Source organism: Phalacrocorax carbo, chromosome 16, assembly GCF_963921805.1.
Source record: "Phalacrocorax carbo chromosome 16, bPhaCar2.1, whole genome shotgun sequence".
NCBI classification, from domain to species: Eukaryota; Metazoa; Chordata; class Aves; order Suliformes; family Phalacrocoracidae; genus Phalacrocorax; species Phalacrocorax carbo.
Genome location: NC_087528.1, coordinates 9783733 through 9807754, shown reverse-complemented (window position 1 = coordinate 9807754; position 24022 = coordinate 9783733). Strand labels below are relative to the sequence as shown.

Below are 24022 nucleotides of genomic sequence, written 5' to 3'. Positions count from 1 at the left end.
AGGATTATTTAAGGAAGTACTATGAACACTTACTACCTCTTTTCTTTATGCAACCGTACTTTCATTTATATATTTTTATATATATATAAATAAACCATATATATATGGGGGTTCCCCCCTCCTCTAACTTGCCTACCTAGGCTCTGCAAACTATAATTTGAACTTTATTGAAACATCGGGTTAACTTGCCGCCTTTCTGCTTTGTTGTTAATGTATTTTTAGTGCAGTAGAAAATAAATTGTGCGCTGACTGCAATCTATGAGCTATCATTTGGTGTCGTGATCTGTATAGATGGCCTGCCATGCTGTGTCATACACCATGATGCTCTCTTGTGTTGTATGAGGTTGGGGGTCTTAGAATGCAAATTCCTTGGGACAACAGCTAGGGTTTTTCATCCCATCTGGAATCCAGATTTGTTCTGCCAACCCACTCTCTATCACATGTACTTAGTTCCCCATTCCCAGTCCTCTAAACACGTGGCCGTGCAGGGTCCAGCTGGGAAACACTTTGTATGTAAAACTCCCTCCTTGTTTTGAGTATTTAAGATGGTGCTAAGTTGTAATGTGATCTTTGCTTTTGTGTAGGTCTTTTTTTTTTCTGCATGTGTATTTTGGGGTTTGGGTTTTTTGTTTTGGGGGGGGGGGGTGTTTGGTTTTGTAGTTTTGTGTTTTTTTTCCTTTCTCCCCTCCAACAAACTTTCTGATTATTGATTCTTAAGTTAGCATTTAACTTTGTAATGATTGTAGAACTTGTTTTGCTACCTGTTAGGTTTGCCCTGTAATTATGTATTTTACTATATGTATTTCATAATTACTCCACCCACCTCTGCTCCAGCATGTTAATTCTTCTTCTCTGCTGACTTAACAGAGGTTCTGCATTTGGTAGAGCTAGACCTATTCATTTTCTAGTTGCCATGTAGAAACTGGTGGTTCTCAGAGCCTGACACTCCTTCAGGAACGGTTTTTTCATCCTCATTGTCCCCCTGGATCTTATGATCCATTTGATTACTACAAAAATACATCCCAAGTAGAGACTCCATGGGCTGTTCCTGTGTGGGTGTTTCTCCTGCAAATATGCTTGTTTGCCACAACATGTCAGGAAGACAAGGTACATATATACTCTCCTTCTCTTACTTAAGTGAAATCTTACTAGTCTTACTGCTTTCTGGATCTTGGCAACAGGGAGAAGTTAAGATATGGAGGACGTGGTGATTGCAGGCATATCAGGAAGGCTGCCAGAATCGGAGAATTTGCAAGAGTTTTGGGAGAACCTGATAAATGGAGTTGATATGGTCACAGAGGATGATCGGAGATGGAAACCCGGTGAGTGCTTATTGTCTCTCCTTTTGGAGCCCTGAGTTCTAGAGAAATTATCCTATGAAAGGAAGGGATATATCAGATGCAAAACCCTGCCAGAGTTTCTGAATTCACTTCTGATATGTCATAAAGAAATTCAGGAGCAGAACACTTAGGAAGGTCTCATGCTATATATTTTATAATGTCACGTCCCATGCAGTGGTAGCTTATACATACATAGCTTACTTCCAAATAAAAGAACACTTTGACAGAGCAGCTAGGCAACGTGAATCCTGTACCTGCTGGCGATAGCTGTGGCAGTAAGACGGTTCTGTCACTCTTCTGGGTTCAGAAGTAGCACAGGATGTCCAGTCCTGTAATTCATGGCTTTTGGACTCTGATTACTCAGATTTGGACATTTGTTATGTGCTTGGTAGAACTTGCCAAAGCAAAAATCTTTAGGTAGATGTCTTTTGCTGCCATATCTGGGAGAGTCTTAAAAATGACCATTTTTTTATTAATGCAGTGTTCTCATTTCTAAGTGAGATTTAGAGAGATGGGTAGGGTAGATACTAATGCAGCACTCTGGGTACTGCAACAGGGAAGTGAGGTTTCACATGTAATCGAGAACTGGCTGTGGTCATTCTGTACCATCTCAGCTGGTAGCCGCTTTAAAACTGACGTGTTCTGTGACTCAGTGTTGAATTTTTCTTCTCAGGAATTTATGGACTGCCCAAGAGAAATGGAAAGCTCAAGGACTTAAGCAAATTCGATGCATCCTTCTTTGGGGTTCATGCCAAACAAGCTCATACAATGGATCCGCAACTTCGCATGATATTGGAAGTGTCTTATGAAGCTATTTTGGATGGAGGTAAGCATCTGAATGACTGAAGAGGGATAATTGTGCTGTATTGTCTCTGAGCAGCAGGTGCAGACATGTGCCTGTATGATGAGATCTCTAACAAGAGAAAGCCATCACAGTAGAGGACACTAAAGAACTGGTATGAGCATTAGAACAAAGCTATTTTCTCTGGAACTTAAACTAAGAAATCTACACTGACTTCCAGGAAATCTCTGCCTGCCTTATACTGTACAACAAGTACAACAGAAACACTTAAACAGTCGACAGTTCTAGAGCTTTTGTGTGTTCTGCTCTACCGTAATATTCCATAATAGATCCTTTTGTTAACAAAAGGCATATTTGTAGTGCAAAAGGAAAATTATTTGATTGGAATTCTCATCCGTGGTCTAAAAAAATGGCAGATGGCCTGATATATTCCTGTCTATTGGCCAGGCTCATGGAAAATTTATGGCATTTGATATGCTTCTATAGAAGGTTTGCTCAGATTTCAGAAATAGGAGCCTCTTTCCTCCATCACTGCCAGTGTCTTGAGCTTTTGAGTTACCCACAGAGCCAAAAAGTTTATTCTTCATGTTAATCAGTTTCATGTCTGAACTTAAGCACGTGTGAAAAAGTTGTAACCACCTCACTAGTACTGACTTATTGAACTTGCTCCTCTGCTGAGCCTCAGCTGGAAGGCTTGAATATTCTGCCTGTCTCCAGGACTCCTGAAGCACAGAGAAGAAACAGCAGAGATTGCTGCAAGTTGAGCTTGCTATGCCTCTTTTTTTTTTTTTTTTTTTTTGAAGAGCAGTGTTGTTTCTTTTTCCATTTCTTGGCTTTAAGACTTTTCCTTTCTGACTTCTGCTCCAGATCTGGGCTTTGTATGTGGCTAGAGATAGATATTCATGTGCTCATATGATGTTCCAAGTGCTGTAATTTTTCTCCCCTTTGGTCTGTTCCTTTTCTTTGCTCTGGAAGACGGCTGTTAGCTTATCTGATCAGCATTTGTCTCTCATTGTCCATACACTCTTTTACACAAGACTCTAGCGATGCCCAGCTAAGCTGAAAAGCTGTCTCGGCACAGCATGCTCTGGCCAAAAGCTGATACAAAAGTTCTTGTGGAGTCTGCAGTAAGACTTGTAAGGTCTGCAACCAAAACAGATAAAAGGTAACTATAGGTAAGGGGAACAATGCTGCAGGCCTGCTGGAAAGGGACAGTATGTAGGATTTCATGAACTGCTGCCAGTGTACCTGATATCTCCCGAGTTTGCCCCTCATTATGAGTTTGTTTGCTGAAATCTACCTTCCAATATCCTCATAGGTATTAATCCAGTCACCCTCCAAGGCACAAACACAGGTGTGTGGATTGGTACTGCTGGGGGAGAAGCTGGTGAAGTCTATAGCCAAGATCCAGAAACACTTTTGGGATACAGCATGACTGGCTGCCAGCGTGGTATGCTTGCCAACAGGCTTTCCTACTTCTATGACTTCAAAGGTACGTGCCCCAGAACTGATGCTGATGAGCAGTTGCAATTTGAGCATGGCTGTACCACAGTTTCTCTAGAGGAGTGGGATGGATATGATGATGTAGACCCCTTTTGGGATGAGAAAGTAGCACGCAGCTATTGTAAGAAGCATGTGAGAAGCAGAAAATGTACTCTAACAGTGTGATAAGACTCATCGTAAGGCTTTGTAACTCAGTTGCTGCTGCTGGGCTTAGCTGGCATTCATCTGAAATGCTGACCTTCATAAAAAGGCTTAGGTCCTTTCCTGCCTTTAGACTGCTATTTGGTATCAAGCTAGCCCAGAGACAAACTCACTGGAACAGTTAGCTCTTCTTTGAGTAAAGTGGAAGAAGTGGGATAGCTACCAGAATGATGTAATTGAAGGCATAGACATAACTTGAACTGTAAGTGGCATTGAAGGTGAGAGTGGAGGGAAGAGCAACAAAGATAATGGTGAGCGTAGCACAAGGAAGCGGGAGGGATTTCTACTGGTTAGAATGGGGAAGTAGACGAGACCTGCATGTGAAGCTACAGTATTTGTTTGATAGAGACAGAGGTGGAATTTTTAAAAATACCCTTCAATCCAAACTGTTTGCAGCTTTCTTCCACCTTTCTTATCCCTTGTTACCTGGTAAACAGGCAGAGATGGTGATTCTTGTCTCCCGTTGTATCAAGATTACTTGTTATGTTATGAATCAACTCTTATTTAACATTTTTTTAAATATGTTTGTCTTGTGATCCCATCCTGTAGTCTTTGGAAAACAACACTAGGAAATAAACAGTAAAAAACAGCTTTTTTTGTGCTCCCTTTCTGTTTCCTAAGGACCAAGCTTAACTATTGACACAGCCTGCTCCTCTAGTCTTGTTGCTCTGGAAGGTGCTTATAAGGCAGTTCGCAATGGAGTGTGCGATGCAGCCCTAGTAGGAGGGGCCAACATTTTGCTGAGACCCAACACTTCTGTGCAGTTCATGAAACTGGGTATGCTTAGCCCTAGCGGTGCCTGCAAGGCTTTTGATGCTTCAGGTAAGGCATTAGTACAAAAAGCTGTCATTTTGTATGAGAGGAACTTACTGTGGAGCCTGTGACGAGATACTCTTGTAATATAGCAAAGAGCTGGCCTTGTAGTTGTTCCTAGGTGTGCTGTTTGGGACGTACCCTGGACCTAATCTGTGCTGCATGCTCTGTTGACTCTGGAAAACTAACTGTGGGGGAGAAACTGTATGGCTCATTCCTCAGTCACTGGGGAGAAGAAATAGCTGTTTCTTGATGGAAACTTTCTATCATCATTTGTAATGAGCAATGAGCCTTTCTAGGACATTCATATATTTTTTTAAAGAAACAGATACATCATACTCTAAGTGGTCTGTTGTTAAGTGGTAGCTCAGGAATGAGGTGACCTTACTGTATAGTGTTCTGCAATTTTATTCAAAGCAGAACAGAATTAATGACTTGTTCCTCTCTCTCTGATTTAAGGAGATGGATATTGTCGCTCTGAAGCTATTGTTGTCCTTCTTTTGACCAAGAGATCTCTGGCTAAGCGGATCTATGCCACAATAGTCAATGCTGGAACTAACAGTGATGGCTTTAAGGAGCAAGGTAGGCCTGGAGCCTCTGAAGAGTGAGATACCTTCAGAGCTGTTCAGTCTAGAGTCTTTGTCATCAAAAATAGGCTGTTGTGGGATTCTTCTTTCAATGTGTGAAGTTTTTTTTATTGTTTGGGTTTTTTTCTTTTCTGCTTTGGTAATGCAAATTTCAAGACCCTATTTGGTAAAGAAGTTGAAGGAGGCAGGTGATGTACAAAGTAACAGGAATGTCCTGTTGCTAGCTTAGCCTTCCTCAGGACATCACTACAGTAACTTCTGCACTGATGGTAGAAATGTAGGTGGTGTTACAACTATAAGGCTCTTTGCCTGCTGCTGTCCCACTTCACCCCCTCTCCAGTTGTGGAGCCACCAAGTTTCACACATTCTGCTTGATCTAGACACCTAGTATTCTGTTAACCAGTATCTTCCCACACTAGTCTAACTTACTGCTTTAGGTCCATTTCTGGTTCTTCTGCGCTTCTTCCGAAGAGTGTGAGAGGCTTATTGTGTTTGGTGCTGATAACATTGGTGTAAATCATGAAAGTATCTCCTTATTTTTTTTGGACCTGGTAACCCCAAGCAGTTGAAACGGTGCTAAAATCACAACAGGAAGCATCTGATAGGAGAGATGAATTGATGGCAATTTTGGTCCTAGGTGTGACATTCCCATCTGGAGAGATGCAGCATCAGTTGGTCAAGTCTTTGTACAGAGAAAGCGGAATCAAACCTGCAGAAGCAGAGTTCCTTGAAGCTCATGGGACAGGCACCAAGGTCAGCATGGCTCCTTTGGATTTGGAGTGGGTTTTTTTGTTCCTTGTTTTCTTCCATTGCCACTTGCCACACTTCTCTATCAAATTATTCTGTTTTTCAAAATGAATTGTATTTCTCCCTTCTATGAGTTACTAGAATATGTACTGCTTCACCACTTTTGGATTTTGCCCAGATATGTTAATCTTTCAGGTTTCTTTTTTGTGGTGTGTTTTGGAAGTGCTAGCTAATAGCTGTTCTGATTCTCTTCCGACTAGGTTGGAGATACACAGGAATTAAATGGCATTCTAAAGGCCTTCTGCGAGGATGAGAGAGAACCACTGTTGATTGGATCATGCAAGTCAAACATGGGTCATGCAGAGCCTGCCTCTGGGCTTGCTGCTTTAGCCAAGGTAACCGGTGGCTTAAAAAGGAAAGTTGGGGGAGGGTGGAACACAACAGTATGTGGGGTTTTCAGTGTTTGGTTGTTTTAAGGAAAATTTGCACTGATCCGGGATAAGATGTTCACTGGTAATGAGAAGAACTGAGGTGATTCTCATAAATTGTCTACTTTTTGCTTCACTGGCAAATAATTCTAAAAGCTCAGGTGGCTATTCTGCAAGCTGGAGACAAATGCCCAGGTGGTCCTCCACTGTGTGCACATACAAGTGCATGTACACATGCATGCAAACACACTTTAGTTCCCCCTTCCTACTGAACTCTACAAGAGCACGAATCTGCTCAGAATAAAGGCTTTGGGATCACTTTATTCATTATCCTTACAGTGGACCTTCCAACAGAACACTGCTGTAAGTCATTTGGGCTTGGGGAGTGGCGTACAAGTAAAGGGATTTAAATGTTTGGAGTAGTTGGCAATGACCAAAGGTAAGAGGCAGCATAGGTTTTCAGTGCCAAAAGAGTAGCTGATTCTTCTGGCTGTTTGTCAAGGATGTATCATCTCTTCCTCATCTCTCTCGTGTTGGCAAGAAGCCAGTTGCGTTCTTTCGGATGAAGCTACCAGCTTGAATAACTAGTTGTCTTAGCAACGAGCCTACTAACTACTTCTGTACGCAGCCAATCATCTATTGGCTCTGGCTGCTAAACTGCTTAGGCAGAGAGCTAGCTAATATTTACACCTGGTTGTAAGCCTATTACTGACAGCGTTAGAGGGACGCAAATTGGAGTTGGGTACTCTGTCACTGCTAGAATTTTAAGCTCTCTAAAGTGGTTATTGTGACCTGACTTGCTGTGAATTGCCCTACCTGCAGATAAATACTGTGACATACAACTTGCCATGAATAGCCTAATCTGCAGATAAATCACGAGACAGCAGTATCTGTCTCTCTGTAGAGGAAATTTTACTTTTTTTTTTTTTTTAGCACCTCTATCCCTCAGACTTACACCTTCTTCACAGAAGGAATGATAACTGAGTCCTAAAATAAACGTCTCCATCCATACCATGTTATAAGTTACAGTTTGTTTCATGCAGTTCTATTGTGATCTCTCAGGACCACATCATAACTTTGAGGTACTGTTTCCCTGTCCGTGTTTCTCAGCAGATGCAGAACTGCAAAGACAAAGGCCAAAATTTCTTTTTGGAGGCTTCTCTGATGCCATGTTTTCCCACCCTTCTTTCATCAGTCTTCTCAGCTAACTTTGTATAGGAATTTACAGCTGGAGGCAAGAGCCCATGGCACCTATCATGCCTGCTAGAATAGCTTTTTGCTATACTTTTAAGTTTTGTTAGGTCTCATTTCACAATGCCAGATCTGGAAAGCACCTGAAGCTTGGGAAGGATATTGGAAGCTCTGTCTCTGTTCTCAATTCTTTGAAAGTTGGGCAGCAACTTGGTATTTTAAGATTCAGAAGTTAATCAGAATGGCAGATCAGGTGTCCTTGAGACCAAGCCAGAAACTACACCAAGGTCACTGTCTCTTAGACAGTAACTGTCTTGGGAAGTCTGCAGTTCATGTAAATGTTTTCTTTTGGAATTCCGTAAATTGCTTTTATATGTGAGATGTCCATTAGGAAAATAGATCTTGAAAGTATCATTTCAGACTTGAAGAGAATCCATTAATTATGTGGATAGGAAGGAAAGAGCTTGCCCAGGCCACTTTAGCTGAATTCTGGTAAGGGAGGGAAAACTTACCTGCACATGTCTAGTTACTTGCTGTACAACAAAGACAAAGCTTTTTGGTGGCTCTGATGTACATTCACTGTACTGTACTCTCAAACTTGGGTAGAAGCCAAGGCAGGCTTAAAAGTACAAATATTTATGCTGGGTAAAGCAACAGCAAGTTCATAGTGCATATTATTGTAGGTGTAGGACAGTGTGCCTGAAAATACCTGGGACACTGCAACTTTAAAGATGCTAACTGGAGTTGAAATCATGCATTTATGCTGGTTGTTCTCCCAGGTAGGCTGCCGTGTCTGATAGTCAGCTTGGAAGAACAGCTTCCAAACAAATATCTGTTTCTCTGACTATTTCGGGGTGATGAAGGAGCTGTCAAACATACAGAGCACTGAGTGTTTGCAGCTGACCTTGTAGTCCATGATTTGCTGGACTTGTGCCACAGAGGAGTACAGGCTTGGTGTCATGGGCTGTTTGTAGAGATGCTGCTGAGAGAAGGGAGCTCTTGATTTTTTTTTTTTTTTGGCACAGCTATTCTAACTCTCATGCTGTTTCTGTACTTCCCTTTGGCTCTGCTAGTTCTGACCAGTCTCCTGTTCCTTCTTCTTTGGATTGAGAAGACAACAAATGGATGTGAAGCAGCAAACAAACTCTTGTTACCAGTTCTTCAGCTTGACTCTTACAGCAAAAGCAGAAATGGAAGCATTCATTGTGATAAGGAAGAGCATATGCTGGTTGTGTGTGACTGGAGAGAGATGAAGCAGGGTGTGATGAAGGGACAGGATCTGAAACGGGAGAAAGAAGATGTGATATTCTCAGTAGCCATGCAGCTTTTCCAACAAAACTGCATGGGTTTCGAGTAGAAAGGGTCTGGAAGCTAAACTTAAAACTACCACCCTCATCTTCACTGCTGACTTCCTGCATAGGCTTAAAATTTGCTTAGGTGAAGTAGGTACTACCTCAGTAGCATCAATAATGCTATTCTCTGAAGTGTCCCTTTCTCCAAACATAGAGCTGCTTTAGTGTATGCTACATGGTCATTTATAGTAAAATGATAACAACAAAATGTTTGTTACAAGAAAATGTGGAGTATAGAACACGCTTTTTTTTTTCTTCCTTCCAGGTCATTCTCTGTTTGGAACATGGGGTGTGGGCTCCAAATCTTCATTATAGTGTCCCACATCCAGAGGTTCCTGCCTTAACAGATGGCACTCTGAAGGTAGTTTGTGAACCAATGCCAGTGAAAGGTGGCCTTGTCAGTATCAACTCTTTTGGCTTTGGAGGTGCTAATGCTCACGTCATTCTGAGGCAAAATAGGAGAAAAGACCAGCCTCTGGAGACTTGTGATGTGCCAAGACTGGTTCAAGTTTGTGGCAGAACCCAGGAAGCTGTGGAAACACTGATTCAAGGGTGCAGAAAAAATGGAGGATGCAGCCCATTTGTAAGCCTGGTCACTGATATCTCTACAATTCCTGTATCCGCCATGCCCTACAGGGGCTACACACTAGTTGGCACTGAGAGTGACATAAAAGAGGTTCAGCGAGTTCAAGGATCTGGTAGACCGCTCTGGTACATCTGCTCAGGTAGGTGTGCAGCAGTGGGCCCAGGCTTCTGCATTCCTCTGTAGATCTAGGGCTTGAGCAATTGGACTCTGTGGTCTAAGGTTGTTTTCCACTCTAGCATGAGGAAATATCTTGCAGCCCTGTGATATGCCTAGGAGATTCATGTTTCCTGTGTTTTATCTAATCCTTCCACATCTGCTATTTTCTGATGATAGCAAAGTCAAGGAAAATAAAAAAGCAGTGCCTAATTTAGAGGGTATTAGAAATGTACATCTTGGTCTCAGATAGAATTCTTTCACTGCCAGAGCAAGTGTGTGATGTCTTCTCCTTTTATGGAGTGTTACTAAAGCTCACTTTCTCCTTGCCTATCCTGCAGGCATGGGAACACAGTGGAAAGGTATGGGCCTGAGCCTTATGAAGTTGGATTTGTTTCGCCAGTCTATATTGCGCTCGGACGAGGCTTTGAAGAGCACAGGCCTAAAGGTCTCAGACCTGCTTCTGCAGGCAGATGAGGACAGTTTTGAAGATCCTGTCAATGCATTTGTTGGACTAGCTGCTATTCAGGTAAGAGTCAAATGACTGGTGGAGGGGGTCATGGACTCAGTCAACATAACCATGCTCTGCTAGTGTGTCTGTTCAGACCATAACACTTTATATCAATTAATGAAATCTTGCTTTGCGTAATTGGCAAATGGCAGCTGTTAGAAATACCTTTCTGATAAGAGGGAGTGCGTGGCACCCTTGACAGTTTTGGCCTCTGCCACCTGCAAGATGCTTGGATGAATATTGACCTGAACTGATTTGTGTGTATCTCCGTGTGTATGCAGCTTCTCCTTTTAGGAGACTAAGGAATGTCTTAAGTTTTATGTAAATGTTTGTGCTAAGGAGCAAGGTTCCATAGCATGCCTTGTAAAATTTGTTCTGCAAATGAACTAAATGAAGTCTCTTTTAATTCTGGGTGTCAATATAGGAGTCGTCGTTTCTTAACAAACTAGAGGCAGAGCTATTGAAGTGATCTGGAAAGCTGGTCTTGCCTCTTACTTGTAAAGATATGCTCTTGGCAACCTCCTGTTGGAAATACTTTCTTAGTGGAAAGCTACATAGTAGAGAGGCCTAAACAATACTGGAGTCACATAATGATTCTTGGGATTGTTTTGGAATGAGGCTGGAGCTGCTGTTGGGCAGGGAAAAAAAGCAGTGAGGCCGAGAAGAATGTCTGTATCAAAAAGCCATTTTGTAATGTACTTACTACTGCTGTGTGCCTTTGAGGCCTGACACCTCCTTACTCTGGCATGGAATCACTAATCCTGCTTTTCCTTGCAGATTGCCCAGATTGATATGCTAAAGGCTGCAGGTCTGCAACCTGATGGGATTTTGGGCCACTCAGTAGGAGAGCTAGCTTGTGGCTATGCAGATAGCTCCTTAAGTCATGAAGAAGCCCTTCTTGCTGCTTATTGGAGAGGACGATGCGTTAAAGAGGCCAAATTTCCCCCAGGAAAAATGGCTGCTGTTGGTAGGTATACCCTTACCAAAAGAGTGATACAGGAAAGTACATCTGATCTCTGTTGTATGGCACTGGGATAAAATAGGGCTCTAAAATGCATTGGTGGAGACAATCATGTCTGTAAAATTTTGGCCACTGTTGCCTCTTCTTTTTCTTCTGATGTAGAACAGGTTATTAAATATTGAATTTGACATAATGATGATAATCTCTGACCTGGAACACAGCATAACCTCCTTGAAAAGAGAGGTGAAAATCTAAGGTACTGGGGGTTTTGTCTCTTGAGATAGATCTACATATACACGCACACACATATATATTTGAAGTATTGGAAAAAAAAAATATATTTCTGATTGTCTGCAAGAGTAATGAGATGTGAAACCAGTAAGCCACTAATACATAGTGGGCAAGTGGCTAGTGGAACTTAATGCCATTAGAACTTATTTGGGCCTAATAGCACTTAGGAAGAAGCTTTCTCCTGAATAAGCTTTGCTCAGTGTTTCTGTAAGTCATAGTTTTGTCCACTGTTGGGTGAAATTTTGAGCTTTGGACCCAGCAGTTTGTCTTCATGGTGTGGCTTGATGGCAACTTAATGTTTAAAACTAAAATTATTATTGGTAGCATTGTTCTTCTGTTTCTTATTATCGGACACAACAGACAAAAACTGAAACACTTAAAAAGTTGTTGCAGGTCTAATGCAGTGTGTTTGACTAGATCACTTGTTATAATCCTAAACTTCTTACTTTAAAACTATGAAGGACTACTTACCTAATTAGCTTTCTTTTCCTTGATATTAAACGCATGACACTTATGACAGAACTTATCTTAGAGTGCTACATATGATGTTTTTTGTAATCTGATGCTGAGTTCCAGTTCTTACTGTGACTGTAACCATGTAACAAATGACTAGATGCTGCATGTGTTAAGCTAATATAAGCCACTAGAGTTGTCATTTCTGTGGCTATTTTGTGGCGCTCGGTCTCTGTGAGCCAAGCTCATGTGTTCTCTCTGCTGTTCTACCTCTGATTGCTAAGGGCAAGATGAGACAAAACCAGTTCTGTAGCTTCTTTGAAAGTGTGTGGGTTCCCCCCCACCCCATCCCTTAATGGAATGGTACAAAGATTCAGTCCTCTGTTCTTGTGATCAATATCACAGTGATAAATGTCATGTTAAACCCCTGAGATAAATATCCTTAGCTTTTGCAGAATCACTTTTGGGGGAAGGGGGAATGTCCATCTTCCTCTTAAGAATCCTTCCCAGTTTTGCAAAATGTTTAATTAAACGCAGTCATTGTGCAGTTAAGACTGCCTCCCCTTATGAAACTTACTGCTAGAAACATTTGTGTTGTCCTGATGTCTTCCTTCTGCAGGTCTGTCATGGGAGGAATGTAAGCAATGCTGTCCTCCAGATGTGGTACTGGCCTGTCACAACTGTGAAGATACTGTCACTGTTTCAGGGCCTCTGGTGAGCAAGGAATGGATACTGTGCATACCGGAGTTGTGACTGGGACCTGTGAAGTTCTGGTTTGACAAAACCATGAAGCTGGGTTAAAGCTCAGCTGCTTGCAAAGGGGAGCTGGGTTAAAATGGTGGGAGGGGACATGGTGCTTTGTTTAAACTTAAACATTCAAATCTTCTGTGAGAGGAAGTGATATTAGTGCCTTAGTAAGCTAGTAATAAAAGATCTCTTATGCTGAGTAGTCTTATAGCCATGGCATAATGAGTGATAAATTATAAGACAGGGAAAGGCAATAACCTTGTCCCAGATACGGCTCCCCTTAAGTGGCAAGTGATGAAGGGCATGGGAGGTGTGGGGAGTGCAGCAACTCATACGGATCCCAAATACGTTATGGGCTTTTATTTTTAGTTCACTTATATTTCTCTTCTTAGGATGCTGTGACTGGGTTTGTAGCCAAACTGAAAAAGGATGGTGTGTTTGCAAAGGATGTGCGCAGTGCTGGAGTTGCATTTCATTCCCCTTACATGGCATCTATTGCACCAGTGCTGCTCAGTGCCCTGAAAAAGGTAACATTGCCAAACTGACTCGTGTGGCTTATGCTCAGGCACCTGGATTTGAGTATAGGTGATGTTGAGCTTAAGGGGATTAATTTCTTTAGGAGGAGAATGAAATCTCTTGAAGAGCATATGGACTTCCAAGACCTAAGGTTTGAAGTCCTATGGTCTCAGGTGGAAGGATGGCCTGAGCAATCAAGCTGAGAAAAATGGCCCGCAAAAAGGAAGGGCTGCTTGCTTTTGCCTGTCTTATTGTTATCCATGACATGTAACTCTTCCTTCTGTCCCTCTTCCTCGTCTGTCTGTAGGTCATTCCAAACCCTAAACCTCGTTCAGCACGGTGGATCAGTACCTCTATCCCTGAATCTGAGTGGCAGAGTGATCTGGCTAGGAATGCCTCTGCAGAGTACCATGTGAACAACCTAGTGAGTCCAGTGCTGTTCCACGAAGGCCTGAAGCATATTCCAGAAAACGCTGTTGTTGTAGAGATTGCTCCACATGCTCTTTTACAGGTACTGTATTTGATTGTGTCAGTATGGTACCATACTGATATGCTGCTGCAGAAAGGAGCTTGAGGGTCTGAGGACTAGGGAATGCCGCTTCCTCTCCACCCTCCCCTACTTCCGAGAACACTTTCTCCCTCCAGCGCTTCTGAGTCTCTCCCAGTTTTAACATTTTCTTGATGGCGTTTTTTGTGGGGGTTTTGGTGTGATTATTTTCTTTTGTTTGGGTTATTTTTTGGGGGAGAGGGTATGTTAATAGTTAAAAAAAAAAAATCCCAACACGCTACCACTTTCCCATCCAGACACTCAAATTTTTGCCTTTGTTCATTGCCATGCATTTCAGATAACTGATAGACAGCTCTCTGAACTGTGCAATGAGGAAGAAAAGCATTTAATTGTTTGGATCTAATGGAGAGCATGTGCAAAAATTGGGGTGGGGGAGAAATTCAAGACTAACAGGCCTTCTCTATGGAAAAATGTTATCCCCATCTGTACCCTGAATTTGGTTTGAGGTTCTTGTCTTAGAAGGTGAAGGCTGGTAGTGGTGTTTTCCCCTCTTCTCCTAGACCAAGTACTCTGAGACCACAGGAGCCTTCTCTCTTTGTAAAATCCTTTCCCCTAATGATCAGATCGTTATTCCCTTTTCCCCACCCCATAAGAACAGATCTTTGTGGCATTAGCTCCATAGCAGATAATGCAGAACATGAGGTATATTAGGATATACTTGCTCCACAAGATCAGTGCTGTGGTCTTGTGGCTGTCCCTTGAGTCTCGAGGACTGGTCTCTTTTATTTGGTCTGTGGCATGCGAGAGGAGAAAAGTCTTAAGAAGAACCATAGTTACCTGAGAATCAAATTTTGTAGTTAAACAGTGCTCCTGAGTTCCAATCTGGTGGATATTTATTATGTCATATTCCTCTTATTTATGCTTTGAAAGTGACTTGAAGGGAAACTCAGAGCAGAGCTTTTAAATTGGGCAGATATTTTTCTCTATAAAAAGATTTTAGACTTCATGTTAAAGTCATTGTACAATTCTGGACTGCAAGAGACTAAAGACTTCATCACCTGGGTTTGAGGGTGTTCTGGTTTTCTCTTCCTCCCCACCCCCGCACCCCCATTTCATCTCCTGTTTAAAGACCATGGGATCAAATTGAAAAGAATGTGCAAGCTGGGTCGGATGTTCAAGGCTGCATTTTTTGATTTAATAGTTGTCACTTGGAAAATGCTCTAGGATGCTTCAGACTAAAAGGGGCTGCTCCTGGGAGTATAGGCCTAAGGTCTCTGTGTGTGTGCGTGTGTGCAAATGGGAGGCTTGAGAGGGTTATCTTGCAGTTCTTGAAGTGCAGCTTTTTTATTCCACTTGACAATCTTCTTGGGAAAGGGAGATTTGTGTTTTGGCAGAATTTCATGAATATTACAAAGGTTCTGCTTTACCAGATGTGCAACTTCTTGGGTTGCTGGAAGGGTATTGTGCTAGTCTTCCTCTTACCTGTTAAAACGGTGTATGTTCTAGCACCTAGAACAGAACCCTTAGCACAGAAGTAGTGCTTTGATATCTATAGAGGACAAATTCAGAAACAAAGTAGTAAGTAATGCCTTCCACCAGTGACTTATGGACTTTACTTGACCAGGGTGTTGTGAAGAGATCTGTGAAACAAACTTGTACTGTTCTACCTTTGATGAAGAAAGACCACAAAAATAATTTGGAGTTCTTCCTAACGCAGACTGGAAAGATTCATTTAACTGGGTAAGGAGGCTGGGGGGGAGGGTGAGTGGGGTATCAGTTAGGAGAGAATTCAAGTCTCTTCTCTAGCATGGATATCTTAACAAGGATTGAAATACTCCTTCAGCAAACCTGGAAAAAAAATGGGATTTACATCTGTGCTTTACATATTTAACATGCTCGCTTATGAAATGTCGCCTTGGGCTGGAGACTGGGCTGGGAAGGTGCCTTCTAGGAGTCCCATTCTAGAGGCCTAGGAACCTGGAACTAGCTCTTAGAAATAAACTTTGCATCTTGTAGACTGTTAGAATTATAAATTTGGCTACAGTGAGTGTTCGTGGTACTCCTGGAGAAATCTCAGACGTGGAGCCCAAGATCAGTTACTGTCTGACCCCTAAATATTATGGTTAATTCTTTCCCCCCCCCCCCTTTTCTCTTTCCCCTCCCACAAAATGTCTTGATCCTTTTTTATCTTCCTAGGATAAATGTTCTTGGAAATAACTTGTTCCCACGTGTGGAATACCCTGTCCCAGTGGGAACACCCCTTATTTCTCCACACATCAAATGGGAACACAGCCAGGAATGGACCGTTCCAAAAGCTGAAGACTTTGCAGCAGGTCCCAAAGGCTCTGCATCTGCTGCAGTCTACAATATTGGTGTGTTTGCCTGTTTGGGGTGGTTTTGGTTCTCTCTTTCCTGCTTTACCTCTGCATTCCTTTTGTAAAACTAGGAAAAGGATAATGTGCAAAGTAGCATCTTTGAAGCAATCTTCTGAAGCTTAATGTTTGGTTTTGTTTGGATTGAAAAAGACTGGATCTGCTTCTGAAATGGGATGAAACAATAGGAATAGAACAGGAAACGGCCTTGATTCAGGCTCAGTCGTTTTAAGAGCTGCATGTTGCCAATCAGGATAGTTGGGCAGACCACTAGGACCTCTTATAGAACTATTGATCTTTACTAGGGTGTTTGTGTAATTTTTATTCTGCTCTTTATTCTTTGACAGATGTGAGTCCTGACTCTCCTGACCAATACTTGGTTGATCACTGCATTGATGGCAGAGTCCTGTACCCAGCAACTGGGTACCTAGTACTGGCTTGGCGAACTCTGGCACGGTCTCTTGGGACGGTTATGGACAAACTAGCTGTTATGTTTGAAGAAGTAACAATTCATCAGGCAACAATCATTCCCAAAAAGGGTGAGTGAGGAGCGTTGGTACAGCTGCAAAACTGTGTCATGAAAGTGAAGGGAGTGGAAGGAAAGAAATGCAAGGGGAAAGTGAGGAGGAACACAGGAGAAAGAATATAAAGGGTGCAACATGACTGAACAAAGAAGTGAATTCATACAGTTAAGTAGCACATGTTATGGTCATCTTTACTCCATGTTGTGTGCACAGAATCTGGAGATAGTGAAAGAGAAAGCTCTGCTCAGGGATGGTAGTGATGAATGACATCAGTCCTGTCTTCTTCAATGTGTCTTGCAGGATCAGTAAAGCTGGAAGTAAAACTCCTGCCTGCTTCTAACTGTTTTGAGGTGTCAGGGAATGGGAACCTGGCTGTGAGTGGTAAGTGAAGGAAGTGTGTGTACACTGTCCTACTAAAATCCATAATTTATGGACACTGATGATTCTTATTCTTGCCACTGTGCCCATCAGGGAAGATTTCCACCCTAGAAAGCACTGCTCTGAAGAACTTCCATAACCAGCTAGCTAACTTTCAGACTCCAGTAGACACAAGCTCAAAGTCCAGGCTCTTGAAAGAAGACGTTTACCAAGAGCTGCATCTGCGTGGATATAATTATGGACCAACTTTCCAGGGTGTTCTGGAATGCAACAATGAAGGTGAATTTACTTTATAGAAGAATGACAAGCATGGTTATTGTAGTGATGAATATTTGATCTTTTAATTCCATTTGTATTAACAGTCCACCTGACTGTGCTTTGTGCAGTAATTATAATTTGGGTGATAATGGAGAGCAACCAAGTGTTCTGACAGAGCATTAAAGAAGCTGTTACCTCCAATGTAGAACTGACCATTGGAGTTTACAGGGAAAGCTGGGTACCTACGGCAAACTTTGCATTTGATAAGCAGTGACTTCTGGCATCTGCTGAATGACAAAATCACATTGAGGCTTCCCTTTCCTCTTCTTCCGCAGCAAGCGCAGGGAAGATTCTGTGGAATGGGAACTGGGTGACCTTCCTTGACACCCTGCTACACGTGTTAATCTTAAGTGAGTCTGGGCGCAGTCTGCGCTTACCCACCAGGATTCGCTCGGTGTGTATTGACCCAGTGCTGCATCAAGAGCAGGTGTGCCAATACCAGGAGAATATAAACGGTAATGTCTCTCATGCTTGGGCTTTTGCTAGTTGCTTTGACTGCTCTGTGGATGAATGTATGACTTCCTAAGAAGTAGGATGGACTTTGGGGGCCCTTTTTAGTCTCTTTAGCTATTGTACAGCTTCTGTAACAGCCTGACATAGCACTGTTCATCTGATTGCCTTGAATAAAATACTTGTAGTGTTTGATACAAACTTATGTTTTTTTTTTTCCTCTTTCAGCTTTTGATGTTTTCGTGGACTGCTGTCTTGATAGCCTTAAAGCAGGAGCTGTTCAGATCAGTGGCCTTCATGCTTCTGTGGCACCACGGCGACAACAGGAACGGACCTCTCCCACCCTGGAAAAATTCTGCTTTGTGCCCTATACTGAGCATGACTGTTTGTCTTCCAGTGCTGATCTTCACGCCTGTCTGGTGTGCTGCAAAGGTAGAGTGGGATTGGTTTCTTGTCACACTAGGGGAATCTTCCAGCCTGAAGAAATGCCTTAGAGAAAGTGTTTGTACTACTTCAGAACATCCAAGAAATAAAGCGTTAGTCTCTGTAGAAGACTTCAGCAGGAGTCCTATGTCTCTATGCTTGCTAGAAGCTAAAAGCTACTTCTGCCTGAGATGTCTCTAGAATGTGGGTAGGAGTAAAGCTGTGGGGAGGGGTGTCTATCCTTCTGTAACAGTCAATGTGGTGTCTGATGGCACAAACCCCTCTGCAAGCAGAGAGGCACAAATCATTCTTATTTAAGGAGACATCTAGCCTAGTTGCTTCAAATACTGACAGGAGATCCTACTTCCTCAATCCTTTAGCTTTCTTGTTTTGTTTTTGCCTGTGAATTGCCAAGATGAGGAAGCCGACATGTCTGTTCCCATTTGGTTGTGGGCACAAGAGTGTATCCCAGGAGAGAAACTGGTTTAGTGAGGCACGCCAAAAAAAAAATAATATTTGTTTGCTGCAAGAATAGAATAGGAGCAGCTTAATCTATTGTGAAACTGGTGACCTACGACAGTGCTCTTTGGATGGGGAGACATCAACTCAGCTCATTACTTTTAAGTGCCTTTTCATCGGAAAAAAAATCACTGTGTTTTTAAGTCTTTACGCTAGTGGTGAATTTTGCTGTATCCTGAGACAGCAATTTTGTCATTCTATATTGGTAGAGTGTCTTCACAATCATCCTTTTGATTTGACAACAGATTTTAAAGACTTCTCTCTCTCTGCACTGTTCAAATACTGCCTCTAAATTTTTTTACGTATGCTGTAGTGGGATTTTTATATTATTTTTTTTGTAATGCTGTTTTTGATCTCAGTCAGGATGAGCTATTTTCCATCTGGTTATAAAGCAAAAAAGTCTTCTAGTATCTGTGGAAATCTACAATTTCCCTCCACAGCTCCCTAAATCAGTCAGAGGTTTTCTGTTCTTGCCCTCTTGCAGCCAGAGTCTTGCCACAGATAATTTTGGTGTTTTAGACTGTCTTGCCGCAAGGCCTAGTTGTTTGGGGGCTGCAGCTACTGCACAATACATAGTCATATGAATGTACAGGAGCATGTACTATATCTTTTGTGGCTAGGCTAATGATACAAGATGCTGTAATTTGTGGTGCTGATCAGCTGGTACAGTGAATGGGGCCAAAGAGGAAAAGAAATATCTGTGGAAAAACCTGACTCTTCCTTTCATTTCCCCTTCTATTCCCTAGATCTGATCCGGAAATTACAGGCTAAAGTGGCACTGCATGGGGTTAAATTAGTCATCCCTGGACTAGAAAGTGAAGAGGGTGATGCAGAGTCCTCACCCATACAGAAGGGCCTTAACCATATCCTTGCTGAAATCTGTAGTATGGACTTGAATGGAAACCTCCATTCTGAGCTGGAAGAGATCATAACCCGAGAGAAAGCACACCTCCAGGAAGACCCTCTTCTCAATGGGTTACTAGATTCTTCAGAGTTGAAGACTTGCCTGGATGTGGCTTTGGAGAACATAACCAGTCACAGGATGAAGATAGTAGAGGTTAGCTGGAAGCCTGGGATGGGATAATAGCTAGTGTTTCCAGGCCTTCTAGTAACCTGATCGCATACCTTTATTGTTCCAGTTATAATTCTAGATATCGTTCATATTTCAACTTTGTTTCCTGTTTTCCTTCCCCTTCTGCTCTCACAGGTTCTTGCAGGAAGTGGACATCTGTTCTCTCATGTCATGAATACTCTGAAAACTCAGCCCCTGTTGCACGTGGAATACATTGCCACCGACTACCTCCTGAAAAATCTTTCAGTTAGTGAAACAGAGCTACAAAGTGCTGGAGTTAACTTTAGCCAGTGGGATCCATCTAAACTTCCTCCTGAAAACCTGACCAATGCTGACCTGGTGGTATACAACTATTCTACAAATGTTCTGGGGAACACTGCTGAAGTTCTCTCTAATTTGGTAGCTGCAGTGAAAGAAGGAGGGTTTGTTTTGCTACACACCCTTCTTAAAGGAGAAGCTCTTGCAGAAACCGTCAGTTTCCTTACGACTCCAGACCTACAGCAGGCACACAGCTTCCTGAGTGAGGTAAGTCTCCTGGAAGGACAAACACTTTCTCAGTGGACAGTCTGGAGTCTGCTGCTTGCAGATGCTTTTATGATGAATGTTGATAAATATCACTTGCTTCGCTCTCTATTGAGGCTGCCCGCAGGAATAGGTAAATAACACCTCTTCCGAAGAGTTGTGAATTTCCACATGTTAGGTTGAGAGACTAAACTGTGAGTTCAGTCAGGAAAGCCTTAATGTATTGAAGATTATTCATTATCATTTGTATATCTATTATCATCTGTTTGAAAATGCTGGCCAGGGCAATTCATTTATAGGTAAAATAATGTGCTGCATTGTTGGGTGGGATACAGCTTTATCACTGTAGAATCCTAAAATGCTTCAGTATCAGAATATCTCTCTCCCTTTTGATATCACTGCTGTGAGGGAGACTTTAAGAACTAGTCAAGTTCTTCTAACATTGTTGCGCTCCTAGAAAGGAAGGCTTTTCTCTTGTACTTTCCTTTTTTCTTCCTCCTTCCCTTCCTCCCCACTTTATCTGATCCCATAATGAGATACAGCAAAATAAGCCCTCGGAAGTAGGGGGATGGGGCAGGGTGTCTGCTTTATATCTGCAAACCATTATAACATGCAGGTGAACTAATGCCAATGCTGGCACAAGAGGAGGAGAGTGAGTGGCTAGGGTAAGGGCATTGCTTTCTCTTGGCAGCTGTTAAACTAAGCAATAATGGGAAACTGCCCCTCTACAGAACATAGGCATTCTTCCTGATTTGAGTGGCTGTAGCCTCTCAGCTCTTCTTTTAGAGTAAGAAGAAAGTAGCACTTCTAAGAGTTCAACTCTTTTGTTTATAATTCTGGAGTGTAGTAGTTGGATTTTGAATTTTGCGATGACATGGACTCTAGCCCTTCACTTTCTGCAAAGATTTCTCAAAGGGATTTGAGAAGAAAGCATGGGTTCTTTGGATTTGTATCTTACGCAGTGAAGAGGGGGATAAAAAGAAGACTATGAGATGCTACTGATGCTGATAACTTAAAACTAGACAGGTCATAAGTGTCAGTAGCCTGGTATTAACAAATCTCTTGCATTCAACTCGCATGTATCTTACCCACCTTCTCTAAAGAAAAATGATACTATGCAGGTAAGAGTAGGCTGGACTTACTGTAGTTCTTAAAGTCTTCTAGACAGGAACACTGTCCTTAGTCCTTGATTCAAGAGATCATGTTGTAAAAAAACCTTCTGCTGTTTTGTGTCTGGCATGTGAAAAGCAGATGGATGCTTTTCTAAGAGCCTGCAGTCATCTGTTTCATTCAGGTAGTAGAGCTTCAGTGTTTCTGGATATGCCATACATACACTTTCATTCTCTTGTTTTTTCTGAAATGCTATTTCGATGTAACTTACATGTATAGATGCTTCTTCCCTGCTAGTGGTTGGTTGTTTCTCCCCACTCTGCTGCAGCTGAAGGATTTGGGTGACTTCATGTTTCCTCTGTCCCGCTTTACTTTTTGTGTTGCAGACAGGGCTTACGTGACATAGGCTGGTAACATCTAACCCCAGCATTTCCATTTCTGTTATTTTCTGTGTTGGAATCTGTACATTCCGTTTGGAGGCATGACTTACTGCTGGAATTAAAATCTAGACATGTTAAAATACCTTATAGGATTTGACAGCATGGTCACTGCTCAGTGTTAACACACTACCAAGTGTGTAAAAAAACAAGTTCCCTAAACAGAGTTTTGAGATACTGGTACTACTGCTTTCTAAGGTTCTTTTAGGGAAGAAGGAATAGTCTAGACATGGATAAAATACTGGTATGTCAATCAAATATGTATTTGTACTGAGACAATACAAAACAGATGCTAAGATTGCAAGCAAAAGCAAGAAAGAGGTAGACAATGCCTGGTGTTCCTGGTGAAGCCATCTTTGAGGAGACTCAACATGAAGTATAGATGTGACTTGTATTTTTAACTGACTTCTGACTTTCTTGTTAACTGTTGTCTTAACTGATTTGACAGTCACAGTGGGAGGGCTTATTCAGCAAAGCCTCACTGAATCTGGTTGCCATGAAGAAATCGTTCTTTGGCTCTGTTATTTTCCTGTGTCGCCGGCAAGCTCCTGCCAAAACACCTGTTTTTCTGCCAATAGATGAGACCCACTTTAAATGGGTTGAATCCTTAAAGGTGAGAATTTCTGTGTCATAGATACCTGAATTTCTAAACCATTACACTTTCTAAATGAGAAAGTTAGCAGTGTTAAAGTGTGCGTGTTCAGTTACTTTTCTTTAAAATACGTTACTCATCTCTGCCTTAAGGATACAAGGGCTGTTTCCTTTCTGTGGTTCCTAGTAAAACAGTTGGGGGTTTGTTCTGTAGGAGATCTTGGCTGAACCATCGGACCAGCCTGTGTGGTTGACTGCCACTGGTTGTGGGACCTCAGGAATTCTGGGAATGGTGAACTGCCTCCGCCTTGAAGCAGAAGGCCACAGAATCAGGTACATAAGCATGCCCTTGAGTCACAGTGGGAGATGAGATATTTTTATGTTAGCTTCTTTTCAGACCTATAGCAAAACAAATAAAATGACAACTCTTGGCTTCTAGGTGTGTTTTCATTTCCAACTTGAACCCTTCTTCATCTGTCCCACCGACAAATCTTTCTTCCCTGGAGATGCAGAAGATTGTTCAGAGCGACCTGGTGATGAATGTGTATCGTGATGGAAACTGGGGCTCCTTTAGGCATCTCCCATTGCAGCAAGGTAACTTCTTTGAGGTCTGAGGATTACTTGCAGGGCCTTGAGTCTGAATGGACTTTGAATAGAAAATTAGTAGCTATTGTTCCTGCAACTATTATTATTTAATGGATAACTTGGAATTCTTCTGCTACAGCTCAGAGCGAACAGTAGCATGCTCTGGTGCCAAGAGGAGGGATGAGCGGTTTGGGGTATGGGTAGAATTGCAGGGTAAGAAGGGGGGTTTTGGAGAGCAAATGGAGGAGGAGGTAGCAGTTACACAAGGGATTTACTCATTCTGGAAAGCGTGTGCCTGTGTTAATGTGTGTGAAATTCTTATTGTTCCTTCTTCTGCAGCACAATGTCAGGAGTTGACAGAATATGCCTATGTAAATGTGTTGACTCGTGGAGACCTCTCATCTCTTCATTGGATTGCCTCCCCACTTCGGCACTTCCGCACAACTGATCCCAATGTTAAGCTCTGCAAAGTCTATTATGCATCTCTCAACTTCCGGGACATTATGTTGGCCACAGGAAAGCTCTCTCCAGATGCTATCCCTGGTGAGTTAAAAGTCCCCTAGAAGAAAATGTTTTTATGTATTACTGTTCTAGAATTTATTCACATAACCTCCTGAATGTTAGTTATGCACTGGCTAGAGTGTTTTTGTTTAGCAAGAAAGCATACTTTTGTAAAGGAAGTATATTCCGGCTTCAGGATTGTACACCAAAAACCTGTAAGTCCTACTTCCAGTTGCAGCCCCATTTTCCATATGGCAGAAATAAAAAAACCTTGCTGTGAGGAAACATTATTAGCCCCATTGCTAGATATCAAGCGTGAGGTGAAACAACTTGATGGATGTTCTGGAAATGGGTAAGGTACATACCAAAGTGAGAATGTTGAAGTTTCATGCTGCCGTGCTACTGGGCATGCTTTGATTTTAGGGGAGAAAAATGCAAGGTGAAGTAATCTCCTGTCTACAAAATGGACGTGGTAATATCTTGTCTCATAGGGAGTTCAGAATTAATGTAGTGACAGTTCAATGGTTTTA

General features: G+C 42.1%; 1 protein-coding gene across 1 annotated transcript in view; it reads left to right on the top strand.

The window, feature by feature from the left end:
- FASN (fatty acid synthase) overlaps positions 1–24022 on the top strand; it is a 45448-nt gene that overhangs the window by 4990 nt on the left and 16436 nt on the right. Inside the window, exons 2-27 of the mRNA XM_064467161.1 lie at positions 1182–1322; positions 2014–2166; positions 3461–3634; positions 4468–4668; positions 5119–5241; positions 5884–5999; positions 6254–6388; positions 9230–9689; positions 10045–10232; positions 10992–11181; positions 12539–12633; positions 13059–13193; positions 13490–13693; positions 15315–15430; positions 15887–16062; positions 16410–16601; positions 16887–16967; positions 17058–17243; positions 17558–17737; positions 17961–18164; positions 19421–19731; positions 19882–20271; positions 22264–22428; positions 22621–22739; positions 22846–23000; positions 23331–23534. Of these exons, the coding sequence (XP_064323231.1) occupies positions 1196–1322; positions 2014–2166; positions 3461–3634; positions 4468–4668; positions 5119–5241; positions 5884–5999; positions 6254–6388; positions 9230–9689; positions 10045–10232; positions 10992–11181; positions 12539–12633; positions 13059–13193; positions 13490–13693; positions 15315–15430; positions 15887–16062; positions 16410–16601; positions 16887–16967; positions 17058–17243; positions 17558–17737; positions 17961–18164; positions 19421–19731; positions 19882–20271; positions 22264–22428; positions 22621–22739; positions 22846–23000; positions 23331–23534 (4780 nt within the window). The 5' untranslated portion in view covers positions 1182–1195. The remainder of the gene's footprint in view (positions 1–1181; positions 1323–2013; positions 2167–3460; positions 3635–4467; positions 4669–5118; positions 5242–5883; positions 6000–6253; positions 6389–9229; positions 9690–10044; positions 10233–10991; positions 11182–12538; positions 12634–13058; positions 13194–13489; positions 13694–15314; positions 15431–15886; positions 16063–16409; positions 16602–16886; positions 16968–17057; positions 17244–17557; positions 17738–17960; positions 18165–19420; positions 19732–19881; positions 20272–22263; positions 22429–22620; positions 22740–22845; positions 23001–23330; positions 23535–24022) is intronic.